This window comes from Vulpes lagopus, chromosome 12, assembly GCF_018345385.1.
Source record: "Vulpes lagopus strain Blue_001 chromosome 12, ASM1834538v1, whole genome shotgun sequence".
NCBI lineage: Eukaryota > Metazoa > Chordata > Mammalia > Carnivora > Canidae > Vulpes > Vulpes lagopus.
In genome coordinates this window covers 61544151-61558535 of record NC_054835.1, presented here as the reverse complement: position 1 = coordinate 61558535, position 14385 = coordinate 61544151, and the positions used below count along the sequence as shown (strand labels likewise).

Sequence of the window (14385 nt, the reverse complement as noted above, 5' to 3'; positions counted from 1 at the left end):
CCTGCGTGGAGCCTGCTTCTCCCTCTGCCTGGGTCTCTGCCTCTCTCTCTCTCTCTCTGTGTCCCTCATGAAAAAATAAATAGAATCTTTAAAAATAAATTAAATAAATAAATAAATACTTGACAAAATAATAAATGATTCAATTAAATGGTTTATCCAGAAGCGAAGTTTGTTTGGTAGGTGCTTGCTTAATAAAAGCCTGGCCCCCACTACTAATACAGCCCATGCTTTCTACACGGCGAGGATGTTCGCATCGCATCTGATTACTCTTAAGCTCCTCTCTGACTTATAATCTATTTAAAGGACTGCGTCAGTTATCATTTTTTAAAAACATAGTTCATAATCTTTGCCTCATAACAAGAAGAAGAAAATATAGAAAAAAAAACCCAATTTGGCCATCAGGGAAATGCTTCATGTTTGTCACTGAGGATTAATTTAGGGATGTGTCGGGGGAAAGAGCTAGTAATTTTCAGGAATGCGTTCTGTAGAAGTGTAGACGCAGCCACTTTAAAGACGAGTCTTCTAAGTTACGTAATCTATGAACGTGCGAAGCACAGGGTTGGAAAGATCCAGCAGCATGTGCCCGAGCACACAGCGGGCTCCGTTCAGGGCCGTGGGGTGCAGCACGGGACGGAGCCTGGGAACCAGCTCCTTGTCTTCAGTCTTAGTGGGTGGAGATAGGACACTTGGAAACTGAAAAATCTAATTCCCGACAGGACTGAGTGTCCCTGAGACGGGACAGGCAGGGGTCGTGAGCTTTTCTACATTATTTCCTTTACTCTTCCCCCCAAATGGGGTTGACGTCTCTAGGATTTTTTTAAGGACTGCTTCGATGTGGCATCGTATAGATGAGCCATCACACTCCGCATGACTGAGCACAACAGTTTAGCGCCCTTCACGACATGTGGCAGCGAGTGGTGTGGAGGATTCCTAGAAAAATATAAAACTTAATGGAAAACAGGACTTTTCTTGAGCGTGTCTGACTGCCAAGTTCACGGTAGCCTCTGTGTTAGAATGGAGTGCTTTTTCAGATAAAACCACCACTTTTATTCTTGGTAGCTGCAAATATCACTTTCATTTGTACTGAAAAACGAAATGTACTGGATGAGAATTTACATGGTGTACTAGTGATTTCACGGTTTAAAATTCCAGTAGTTTCCTGTTTTACTGTTTGCTTAAGAATATTTGCAGTCTGTCAGCTTGTCTAATAATAAGACCTGCCGCGTTTTGAGCATTGACCACGTTCCAAGCGTCCTGCTCTTTATCCTGATTATTTAGATCGAGGGCCAATAAACTGGGCTACAGAAGATGATCCATTGGGGCGAGCAGGAAAATGTTATAGCTTCTGTTTCTATTTACATTTTATCTCCACTTTTTTTAAAAAATAGTTTTCTGGTTTTGCATTCTGCAAAGTACAGGATTTATTAATGTAAACAGAACAAACATGTCCTACAAAAATACAGCAACGTCCTAGGTAAGAACTCAACATTTTTCCCTAAAATACTACTAAAAAAAAAAAAAAATCTTGAGATGACTGATCTAATTCCATTCTCCGAATGACCCGATTCAGTCTGTGTTTTTATTTTTTATTTTTATTTTATTTTATTTTTTTTTATTTTTTTTTTTCAGTCTGTGTTTTTAGTCTTCTCTTGCTGATGTAGAAATTCTTAGGAAAGTAGACTTGCTGAAGGACACACTTCCAGTGGTTGGCAGAGCGGGGATTCAAATCCCAGTTCTGTCTTAATTCCAAATCCCGTGTTAATAATCCGTATGTTATTCTGTGGGTTTGGCTTAGGAGAAAGCAAGACTGTATGTGAATTGCTGTGACCCTGAAAAATAAAATGCCCCCAAGCATGTGGTCGCGTAATCTCCCGATTGGCACCTGAGAGGTAGGCGCGGGGCCAGGACACGTCCCCCGAGGCTGGGGGGTCGCCTCTGTGCATCCTGTCTTCTTTAAAACTTGGAGGCAGACCCTTGTTTTTCATGATTTTCCATCAGCTCATCTTCAGAATCGTGTTTAAAGTCCTCCGGTTTCCCTTCGGCCTCCCCGTTCCCACCTGCTCTCCTCTCTGGCCTCGTGGATCCCTTGCTGTGAGCGCTCCCTCCGTGGTCCTCTGCCCCCCGGGGGTGGGGGGGCATTGCTGTCTGCCCTCGCAGAGAAGATGGGTGGTGGTTTTGCAGGTTACGCCCAGTCTCCTCTGGGATCCCGATCCCTTGTGGCTGGGGGTGTGAATGCTGACCTTACTGGGCAAGCCCTTGGCTGCGTGACACTTGGGATAGGATTTCCGTGGTTCAGAAAGCACCAGGGTAAATCTCCTTCTAGGCCTTAGAAAAGCTAAGCGGCGGCCTGGTTTCTCCAGGGGTTCGATGCTCGCAGGCCTAGCATTCAGTAGCCCCACGTGAAACCCCACTAAAGGAAAGGAGTACGAGCTCCGCCTTCTTAAAATAACAGCCCACTGTTGCGTGCGCCAAGACGTTGAGAAGAAGAGCCACAGGAGGGAGTGCTGACCAGTCGAATGCACCACAGAGGGGAGCCCGCGACCTTTGCAGGCCACCATTGTCAGGTGGCCCAGGATACACACCCACCGGGCGTCCTTCTTCACTTCCCATATCTTCAAGCTAAATGGGGTGATGACTGCTGTCGCCTCTTACCTGGTCATAAGGCCTCTGTCCCTCCTAACCCGTCCCTGGTTGGCCACCAGTAACCCTTCTGGAACGTAAATCTGATCCCAACCCTCTGCTAAAACCGCCTCCTCAAATAACCTTTGTCTTGGAATCCGCAGACCCTCCCATTTCCAGGCCCTACTGGCTTTCCCAGCCTCGTCTTGTTCTCACTGCTCCAGAGTTTGAGATGACTGATCCAATTTCATCCCTGGAGCCGTCCTACTAAATTAGCATTATTTAAATCGCCACCACACCTCGTTCTGTGAATTATTTCCATATTGTCTCAATGGCAACTTCTCAAGCACAATACGCTCTTGCATACTTCTGCCTTCGCGCGTCAGATTTCTCCTGTTTGCAATGCCTTTGCCCATCCTTTGCACACCACGGCCAAGTCTTAATTCTTCATTTAAGACTTAAGGTCAAGTGTTCACTCGTGTTGGACTGGATTTTTTGGGCCACCCAGACTAAAGAGATCTCTTCCTTGTGTGTCTCTTTGGTTCCCAGAGAGTATGTGTTGTTTACTTTTAAGATAGTGTATGTGGCATTTGGTAATGTTATCTGGGGAGAACTCTGACGGTAGCCCTGTGTTCCAGGTACAAGATTTTGGCTGTGGTTTGGGATTTCAAGGAGAAAGAAATGGGACCAGAGGATCTGAGACCATGGTGAGGAAGAAGGGTAGGGTTTGGACAAGGAACTATCCAGAGCAGTGAGGCTCTGGCCCAGTGCAGAGACGGGCTGCTCACAGGCGTTATGCACCAGGGGTCTGCGAACCCGCACAACGGCCAAAGGCACCCACTGCATAATTCTGTAAATAATGTTTTATTGGGGGGCCCCTGGGGGGCTCCACAGCTGAAGTCTGCCTTCAGCTCAGGGCGTGATCTCGGGGTCCTGGGATCGAGTCTTGCATCGGGCTCCCTGCAGGGAGCCTGCTTCTCTCCCTGCCTGTGTCTCTGCCTCTCTCTCTCTGTCCCTCATGAATAAATAAATAAAATATTTTAAATAAATAAATACATTTTTATTGGAACACAGCTACACCCACTTGTTTACACACAGTCTGGCTATTTCTGTGCCATGACAGAACAGTCATTGCAGCAGAGAATGCACGGCCCTCAAACCCTAAATACAATATTCACCGCCTGCCCCTTCACGGAGAAGCGTCGTCAGCCGCGCTCTGGTAGGCAGTCGTCAGGGCTGTAGGCCCTCAAGCCCGCCGCGCTGCTGCCGTCGCACCTGGTCTCACCCCAGGCCTACTCAGTGAGAAGTTCTGGGCTTGGGGCCTAACGATCTGTGGGTAATAGGTTCTCCGGGTGACTCTGAAGACCACCACGGTAGGCTCCCGGCCCCGTGGCTAATGACTGGGGGTCTCGGGGAAGCAGACACCGGTAACAGGAGAGGAGGCGCAGTCCGAAAGCTGTGGGGAATCCGGAGAGGAGTCTCTGCTGGCTCATTCTAAACCACAGATGGCACAGAGGAGAGGACTCGTTGTGTCCCCCCCTTGCCTGGAGCGTGTCTGTGGGAGAAGGAGGGCAGGCCTGTGTGCGGGGAGAGGCGCCAGCCCCAAAAGGTGACTGGGAAATAGGTGCACTTGGCAGGTGTCACTCAGGACCGAGTCTGCAACCGACCCAGAGACGCAGAGTTACTACCAAAGACTGAGGACCGAAACGAATGTTTAAGAAGCTAACGATTTGAATAAAATTCTAACTTTCATTTAATCTCGGTTTTACTCGTTAACTTCTCATTAGCTGCCTTTTGGGTGTTTGTTGATTCCTGGGATTTCGTTCTCACCATCCGCTCAGCTGCACGTCTCTTTGACCTTGGATAATTTACTTCAACCTCCCCAAGGCTATTAACTGAATTAATACATGCAAAGCACTTGGCAGTATCTGATATATTTTCTCTAGTAAGGAAATCTTCCTGGTCCCAATCTTATTTTATATTGAAATAGGGGAAAAAAAAAAAAAAGAAAAGAAATAGGGGTTACCAAATGTTGCTCATATTTGCCCATATTGACTCTGGTAGGAAGACTTTGCTTACTGACGTTCTTTCTTTATTTGTCTTTAAAGAAACTTCTGCCAAATAGCCCATGTTGTAATCTGAAGCCCAAGTTGATACAAGTTTGATTATTATGCTTTTTATCTTTTAGGAACATTATCACAGGCTTTTAAAAAATACAAAATAATCTAAGTACTAACCAAACATTTGCTCATATGGAAATAAGTCATTTTGAGGTTCTGTTATTTAGCAAAATATACATGTACTGGGAAAAACATAATTTCTAAATCCATCATAATACAATTTAATGTACAGTTTTTAAATACGCTGCATGAAGCCTTTTATCTTTATTCGGGTAGAAACTCGACATTTATGTGCCTTTTAAAAAATTCTGCATACATTATGAACATCTGAAAGAGAAAATGAGGTTATTGAGGGCTTTACTAGGTGAGTAAATATTATTCCATGATTTTTCAGTGATAATTAAATCTACATTATGTCGAAGAGTCATCAACCTGAAACCTTTATAACTTTCGGCATAGTGACATTTTGAAAGTAAAATTAGTGTTTGAGGTGGTTTTTTTTTTTTTAATTCCATAAATGCCATGGGAATTTTATCACGTTTCAACACTTGCGGAATATGTAATTCCCATAGTGCCCATTAGTGGCCATCTGTGTAAGGTAATACATGTTTGGGATGAAATTGATTATGGCTTAAACACTCCTGTGTTATGATCAGGAAAAGCACGCAAAGTTCAAATCTTTTCTTCTAATGGGCCTTATGTAGCTAAAGATATTAATTTCCAGGGCCAACACACCCTATCACTCAAGATCTTAATCTCACAATAAATGACACCGGGGCCAAAGGAAAGGAGGCTGTAGAGCCTTCTACTAAAATTAATAAGTGCTGAACCCACGGAGTTCTTAGGATAAAAGGAAGATTAACAGGCTTGGGAACACAGTTTTTCCTGTGTAGACGTCCAAGTAGACCCACTGCAGTTTTGCTGAATATTCAGAACTGTTTCATTACCCTTTTTAGAAATTCCTGTTAGGATAGTCACCAACACACCCGGGTAGCCTGCTTGTTGGCTTTTTCTCCACATCCACGTCGCTGGCCCTACCTGTTTAGTCCTTAATATTATCTTCACCTGGTTTGAAAAGTGTTTCTTTTTTACTTGTGCAAAACCAGGTGCTTTCCTTCTTTCAGAGATGGCTTCAGTGTGATCCCCCTCATGCAGTCATGTTATTTTTATTGGATTTGTGCATGATGATACATAGACCTGTATACTTCCTGAACTCAATTCTCCCCTTCACGTTACAAGACCCACAAATATATTTGTTTTTCTAATGAATGTGTTCACACCTTGGCTCTCCTATTATCTAGGTACCCAAGGATTTTGTGAGACATTATGAAAAATCATAATTTTTAGGTTAGAAATTTTTGAAAAAAAAAAGAAAAAAGAAAATTTTGAGAGCTTGTTTTACTGGACTGGCCCCATGTTCATTTAAAAAAAAAATCTCATCATGCCTTCTGTGGAATATTTGTTATTTGAACACAGCTATATTCTGATCTTCCCTGGGATGGGGGCCAGGATGGTTTAGCTGCAAATGCCCCAAAAATGGCTGAAAGAATGGATCAAATCATCGTCTAAACTTTGAAATACAGCAATTGTCGTGTTGGCATGGTTGTTGCTGAACTGTTCTTCCTTTTCATTCCTGAACTTCTTGATGATAATTATTCATCAGGTTATGATAGATTTCAAATCTGCTTCCCATTAAAGATAATAAAATAATACTATCTCCTTAAGGAAGAGAATTTGCCTTCCTGTCTTATGTATTATAAACTAAGAAGTCACGCATCAAGTGAATCTAATAGCTATATAACTTATTTGGAGTATATTGAAAAGAATATGGTCTAGATTGCAACAAACAGTACTTTATAATATTTGGGTTTTGGAATCTCTCTCTCTCTTTTTTTTCTTTCTTTTTTTTTTTTTTTTTTTTTTTTTTTTTTTTTTTTTTTTTAGCATTCACTCACTTTCACTAACGCACCAAACACTGAATGTTGATGTCAGTATTCTGGAGACGAAGTATAAACATGAACAAGACATGGCCCCTACTCTTGACAAAACTCTCAGTTGTATATTTAAGCACTTAATCTGAGGAGCACCTGGGTGGCTCAACAGTTGAGCATCTGCCTTCGGCTCAGGGCATGACCTCGGGGTCCTGGGATCAAGTCCCACATTGGGCTTCGCTTCAGGGAGCCTGCTTCTCCCTCTGCCTGTGTCTCTGCCTCTCTCTGTGTATCTCTCATGAAAAAAAAAATAAATAGTTAATCTGAATATGATAAATTAAGATGTGAATAGGAGTAAAGCTCCATCAAGGCACTGCAGAGGGGAAAACTCGTTTTAGAAATAAAACTTCATAGAAGCAGTAACTTTTGAGTTTGGCCATGCAGGAGGAGCCAAGTCTCTCCAGGCAAAGTAAGGGAGAACGTGTGGTGTGTATCTATAAACATGCACGCACAGACAGATACACATGGACAGAATCACCGATGCACGTGCATGCCTATCTGTAAGCGCTGTGGCAAAGACTGTTGGCTGGCTAATTTAACGCCCATTCCCATTCCTCTTCTCTCTTGCCATCCCACAGTCAAGGCTGGGAAAGCTAAGTACTAACAGTTAAGGATGGCCGTGTAAATATAATTAACCAAATAGGGCGGTATTTGGAAATCTGCTAAGGACTTTTAGGAACACTTTTACTTTCAAATAAGAGATGGATACAGTGGGCATTATTCCCGGACTCCTGTCTCAGGTGGTGGCTAATGTAATTACAGTCGTAGCAGCCTCCTGGAGGTGTTGAAAGAGACCTGCAGAGGGAGTTGAGCTGTTGGTCTCAGGCCCACAACTGCCTGTCCCAGGACTACTTATGGAAGGAACATCAAATCTTCTTTTAAGCCATTGTTAGATTTTTTTTTCCCGTTACTCACAGGCAAAAGCATTCCTAACAAATACATCCATAAACTCTCTCGTGCTTATTCATATGTGTTTGCATATATTTCCAATGCCTATCAAGACTTAGGACTAAGTTTAGACTTACGTTTTTGGTAAATAGTAAACAACTTAATGTTAGAAGGAAGACAGACTATGGAATGTTTTCTTTGTTGTTACCAATTTGGACACTCTCCTTAGCACTTGACTTTCCTTGTATCTGTACTGTCCTTGTCTGGTGTTTTAAATAAAACAAAAGTGAAAAGGGAGGAAAAAGCTTAAAAAGAAAGATAAACGTTGGGGTGGATCATACTGGTGGTTAGGTTACAGGGGAAATCCAGGAATCGGTCGACTGTGGCTTAGTTGGTCACTGTGCATTCCTGTGTATTTAAGACCAAGAACCATTGCGTCTATCTACATGGTGAGCCAGTTTCCCTAACAACCAAGTTGTTCTCTTTTTTCCTCCGTTTAAGAAGACAAGAGTAGAAACCCTTCTTCTTCTTGGTGAACAATGAGAAGAGCTTTCTGCAGGACATGTTGATTGTGGTCGCTCTTGTATGACACACACCACCTAGCGAGCAAGCAGTCTTTAACAGTCTCTGGCCTCCTACTACACAAGTAGGGAGCAACGTGAGAAGTGCCCAACCTGCTCTTGGCTACAGAGACTGAGGCCGTCCCTTGGATTCATCCTCTCTTCCTTGTCGTTTCTAACTGTATGATGTGTGTATATTTTCTGCGTCAAATTACGATTTAATCATATAAGCTTTTTTTCAAATGCTTTTTCAAACAGGTCAGCAGGATTGCTTCTTTGCTGGGTTGATCTTCCTTAGTTTTTGTCGTTGCTGTTTGTTATGAGCCACCTGCTCCTCTTTAACTCCCTTTTGATTTCTCCCTGCCATATGATTTTTTGTTGTGTTTTGTTGTGTTTTGTTTTTATAGGAGTCCATCCCCTGCCTTAGAAAGGAATAAGGTAGTACAGATATCTTCAAGTTCATGCCGAAGTACTGGATTCAAAGTCGGGGATCCTTAAGAGAAAATTCAGTGGGATGGTTGAATTCACATCAACGTCTCTGTGTTACCGTTTAGTCTCTGATTGAAAGACATATGCACACTTCAATTCTTAAAGATTCTAAACTGGTTTACCTCTTAAAATTTTTTCCTCTCATCTTCTCCAGAATCTTCAGCTACTTGGAGCTACAGCCATTGAGGATAAATTACAAGATCAAGTGCCTGAAACTATAGAAACTCTCATGAAAGCAGATATCAAAATCTGGATCCTCACGGGGGACAAGCAGGAAACTGCCATCAACATTGGTAATTCACCTAATTTCAAACTCTAAATTTTGATGCTTAACACGTTGACATATTTTAGAAGACAAACTTGAGATATTTCAAGATCTGAAGGACGTGGTTTTGTAAGATCTCCATTTGTAATAGTATTGGGCTTACCTGTTTACTAATGGCCCCTTTGCATTTAACAAGTCTCCCACAACCACAAAATAACCCTCTCTCACCTTTGTATTTCTACCTACCTCTACCTTCCATCCATAATTGACGCGTGTAGGTAACATCTCTGCAGTTGTCTGTGAAAGTCTGGAGACTGGGTTTATGGCAGGCTTGTATGGTATTGGCAGTTGTTCATGTGACCAAAGGCGATTTCTGGGAAGGGAAATAAGAAGGTTGCCAGTTCATCCCGCATTCATCCTGCAGTTAATTCATTCTTCAGAAAGAGGTTTTATTAGTCTGCTCACGCTGCCATAACAAAATACCAGAGATTGTGCAAGTTCAATAACAGAAATTTATTTTCTCTCAGTTCTAAAAACTGGAAGTCCAAGATCAAGTGTCAGCAGGTTTGGGGTCTCCCGAAGCCTCTCTTCCTGGCTGGCAGTGGCCACCTTCCTCCTTGTCCTCCACTGACCTCTCCTCTGTATCTACAGAGGATGCACACTCCCGGTGTTGCTTTCATTTCTTAGAAGGGCACCGTTGCGGGGATCCCTGGGTGGCGCAGCGGTTTGGCGCCTGCCTTTGGCCCGGGGCGCGATCCTGGAGACCCGGGATCGAATCCCACGTCGGGCTCCCGGTGCATGGAGCCTGCTTCTCCCTCTGCCTGTGTCTCTGCCTCTCTCTGTGTGTGTGTGTGTGTGTGACTATCATAAATAAATAAAAAAATTTAAAAAAAAAATAAAAAAAAAAAGAAGGGCACCGTTGCTATTATATCAGGAACCTGCCTTCTGATCTCATTTAGTTCTAACTTCTTAAAAGCAGGTTCTGCAGATACTGTGCAATAGGGCTTCAGCATGTAAAATGAGGGGGACACAGTTCAACCCATAATAGAGGTCTTACTGAGAAGAAGGTGAATATTTGGTGTGAGGCCTATTATACCAGTAATGTGCAGGAAAACGTCACTTTTTTTTTCTTCCACATTCAGTATAGCAGGTGGCCTGCACTCTGTAAACCCTGACATAGATTCGGCCTCTGGATATTAATGATATGAATTACATCCAAAACTCTCCCAAAGTCGAAGAAACCATTCAGAGGCATTGACAGCATAAAACCACATTTTTAGAAAGTCACCGTCAAATATCATTATTTAAGAAACATTTAGCTAATACTCCTTTTAGAAGTTTTAGTAATCTCAGTATTCCTCATATATAAAACCCCAGATTTATACTAAATGGCTGATAGTAGAGGAAAATTATTTTTTAAAAGACACCAGCTAGTAGAAGTTTAAATCTATAAGCCATGCAAATGGTTAATTTGGGTTATAAAAATTATCACTGGTGTTAGAGACAAATGGAAAGAAAATGTGCAAAGGATATAGAATGCTTTAGAGTTGGGAGACCTGAAAAAGACAAATATGCTGAATTGAAAACATGGCTACAGGTGGAGGGAGACTGTATGGTGGCAGAGTGATACCTGAGGAAAATAAGTTCAGGGTGTGTAGCCATGACGACAGTTCCTGTGAAGAGTACGGTGGTGGCATCTGGTAACATTTAACTTGTAGAGTCTTGGGCCATAATCTTTGGGGCCTTTTTCATAGAATAAAGCTGGTGAGACTCACTCATATAACAAATGGTTACGGTGCGTTGCACAGAAGGATTCAGGTTTAAGTGAGAAGGTCAGAAAGAACTCATCGAGATGGTGACATTTGAGAAACGACCCAAGAGAGTTGATAGAGCTTGTCCTTCGGATGATGAGGGAAAGCTGTCTTCTGTTCTGGAAAGAGAAGAAATGCAGAGAGGGAGAGTAGGAGAAAAGGATAGTGTAACCGAGCCCAGATTGGATGGGGCCTCCCAGGCCCCGGGGAGGGAGGGGGGCTTTGTGTTTACTCTGGGGAGATGGGCAACCCCAGGGTGGTTCTGAGCAGAGGAAAGATGGGGACTGGCTTTCCCATGAAAATGACTCCACAGTCTGGCCTGTAGGCTGGCAGAGAATGGACTGGAAGGGAAGCAGGGGTGGAAGCAGGGAGACCAGAGAAGAGGCTGTTACGTTAATCCAGGTGAGGCACAGTGGTGACTGGGACCTGGGTGGTAACAGTGAAGGTGATGAGAAATGGCCAGAATATTATTTTAAAGGATTGACTAATAGATTGGATGTGTCGGGTTTGAGAGAAACACGGACTCAGGCATAACTCCGAGGAATTTTAGCCATCGTGACTGAAGGATGCGGTGGTCGTTAACCAAAATGGGGAAGACTGAGGAGAAGCAGGTGCTCTGGGAGGACATCAAGAATCTAGGTTTTGGATATGTTAAGTTTGAGATGCCCGTTTTGCACCTCAGCGTCTGCTGTTAACACAGACACTGGGATGTGAGAGTCTGGGGTTCAGGAAAGAGCTCTAAGTGGGAGATGTGAGTCCCAGAATGAACAAGGTGTAGGTGGTATTTAAAAACCGTTGTATCTGGGGCACCTGGGTGCCTGGGTGGCTCCGTGGTTGAGCGTCTGCCTTCAGCTCAGGTCGTGACCCCGGCGTCCTGGGATCAAGTCCCACATCGGGCTCCCCGAAGGGAGCCTGCTTCTCCCTCTGCCTGGGTCTCTGCCTTTTTGTGTGTGTCTCTCATGAATAAATAAAATCTTTAAAAATAAACAAACAAACCATTGTATCAAACGAGCTCACAAAAGGAGCAAGTATAGGTGATATTATTTTACGTGCGATGGTCATATTTTAAACACCAGTCAGCAGGGTGGCTTGTTTGGCTCCAGCCACGTTCGTCTGTCTGCAGATGGGTTCAGAGCAGCAGAGGTAGTTTAACCAGTAGGTGATTTTGCTCTGCGGTAAGTAAAGCAAAGCAAGAGGACGGGACCTCAGAGGGCAGGACCACAGTCCAAGGGCAGGGCCATGGTGGTGTGGGATCAGCGGTCCAAAAGATAGCCAGGTAGCCCTCCTGCACTTTCCCCAGGAACAATCACCAGCCCCTCTTCTGCTCCTCGTGTTGGTCATCAGGAAGGCTATTCCACATGAATTTATTAGGTTTTGGGACACTGAAAGTCATTACCATATTGTCTTTCCCTACTTGTTGATCAAGACAACCTTAACACACCCAGTGTTACCCTTGTGTCCCTCCTATAAGAAGGAAGAAAGAACGTGCCTTCAACGTCCTGCAAACCTGGAAACCGCTGACTTCATCAGTGTCCTAATAAAATAGACAAAACCTTAATTTTATCTATAAATAAGATTTAGGTTATTTTTAGAGTGTTACCACTTTAGCATCTTCCCTGCTTCTCTCTAGAGAAATGGATTCTATCAATTAATCTACTCTGTGTTTGGACATAGGACACTCCTGCAAACTGTTGAGGAAGAACATGGGAATGATCGTTATAAACGAAGGCTCTCTTGATGTAAGTAAAATCATTTTTTTTAATCCTTTAACAAATTAATCATCTTGCAGTATTTTATATTCAAATAGCTTTGGAAATGTTTGATCTTCCTCAGGTTAAAAGATCATTCTCGCTCCTGCTCTGGTGTCACGTAACGTTTACTGGTCTGAACCATGTTGATGTAAATAGATTCCAGTTTTATGTCCACAAGCAGCTAAAACAAGTCACTGAATGATTTGCTTGATGGTGTGAGACAAAACTGCTTTACAAAAGCATCATGTCAGGAGGTTACTGAGTGATTGCAGCTTGTTCATATCTACCTGGGAATTTTGTATATTCATCGCTTAATATCTGCTTTAGCTTCCAGGGTTCATATATATTTTGTTTCTTTAAAAAGAAATCTGTGGAACCTATTAAATGGCATGAATTCACCATTCCTTATAGGAAAGTCATGTTGTTCTGTTTTGGGTTTTTTTAGTGTCCTAATTTCTGGGCCAAAATGTAAATCCCTAGGATGTCCTTTTTTCAGGGCTGCAATCACATGAAGTTATATTTGGGAAAGAAGGGAAGATTTGTTGTGTGTACAGTGTAAAATAGAAGTTACGCCAAAAAAAAAAAATTGCAGGTCAAATGACCTGTAAGAATTTTAAAGTAAAGGTGAGTGTTTGTAACTTAAGGTGGAAGACAGAACGAGGGAGGTGACTATACGGCTGCTTGAAATAGCCACTGTGATGCAAAAAGCGGAGCAGAGAAAAACCTGTTGTTAAAGATGTGAGTGAAGTGGAGAGGCCACTGTGTTCGAGGGATGGTGAAGAGGCAAATGTTCAGAGGTCAGGAGGAGAACAGAAATTATATGTAAGAAGCGATTGGACTTCTGATTTTTGGATTGGTTGATGGTCTCTTCATGATTTGGCCTCAAAAACAATCCCTGTGACCCTTTTCCCTTTCTTGTGAAACCTTTGAGACACTGGTAGCCTAAAGAATAACACATGATTTTTGAAACTATGAAAGTTGTTCACATCCTTAATAATAAGTACATTTTGTGAACCATGCCTTAATCCTACAAGCACAAACTAAAAAAAAAAAAAAAAAAAAAAAAAAAAAAAAAAAAAAAAAAATTCTAGCCTGTGGTTGGAAGACTTTCCTTTTTATTTACTCATTCAGTAGACCTCTGACAAGCACCAAGAATATGCCACTAAGTGAGCACTCAAGGGACCCCGCCCCTTCTGGTTTGTTGTCTCTGTTCCCTAACCCCTCAGGTTGTTAATTTTTTGGTTTATTCAAGTTACAATGTCGTGAAAAATTATGACTGTGCTAGCCTTGCCCTTCAAAACCTCACAGATAATAAGTAAAATGCAAACAAGTAAAGAACAAAACAGATACCAAAACTTTTTTTAAAAAATAAAAATGAAGAACAAAACAGATACAGACATAAGGTAGGTGTCTTGCTATGAAATTATATATTGTGAAGCTCAGGGAGGTGTTGCGCTAAAGTAAGCGGCGTTTAGTTAGAGGCGAGTAGCTGAGTGATGGAGGAACACCTGAAGCAGAAACTGAATGCAAATCAGTTCAGGGTATATTTGGGGCATGAAAGAGGAGCGTTGAACACAAGGTCTTAATTTTTTTAAGTTTTCTTGGACTAAGTGTAGGCACGTAAGGGGTAAAGTTAAAGCTATAGAAAGGGGCAAGTGCACGTGTTAAAAACGTGAATCGCCTCCCTCACACCCAACCTCCCTGGTTTCTGCCCCGAGGGATGGCCACCAGCTCCAGTGTCCGAGGGTTCGTCCAGGGATGTTGTGCTACGGCTGGGGGCTACACACGTGTTTGTCGGTGCACAGACCCTGTTATCAAACACAAGTCACAACATGCGGTTCACGCTGCTTTATACTTCCTCTCCTTAGCAGTTGCTCTGCAGTAGCATAGG

General features: G+C 42.8%; 1 protein-coding gene across 4 annotated transcripts in view; it reads left to right on the top strand.

Moving 5' to 3' along the window:
- Positions 1-14385, top strand: part of ATP8A1 (ATPase phospholipid transporting 8A1) — a 223414-nt gene that overhangs the window by 122213 nt on the left and 86816 nt on the right. For all 4 annotated transcript variants that reach the window (XM_041727158.1, XM_041727160.1, XM_041727159.1 and 1 more), the window contains 2 exons: positions 8822-8960; positions 12418-12482. In XM_041727158.1, coding sequence (XP_041583092.1) covers positions 8822-8960; positions 12418-12482 — 204 coding nt within the window. The remainder of the gene's footprint in view (positions 1-8821; positions 8961-12417; positions 12483-14385) is intronic.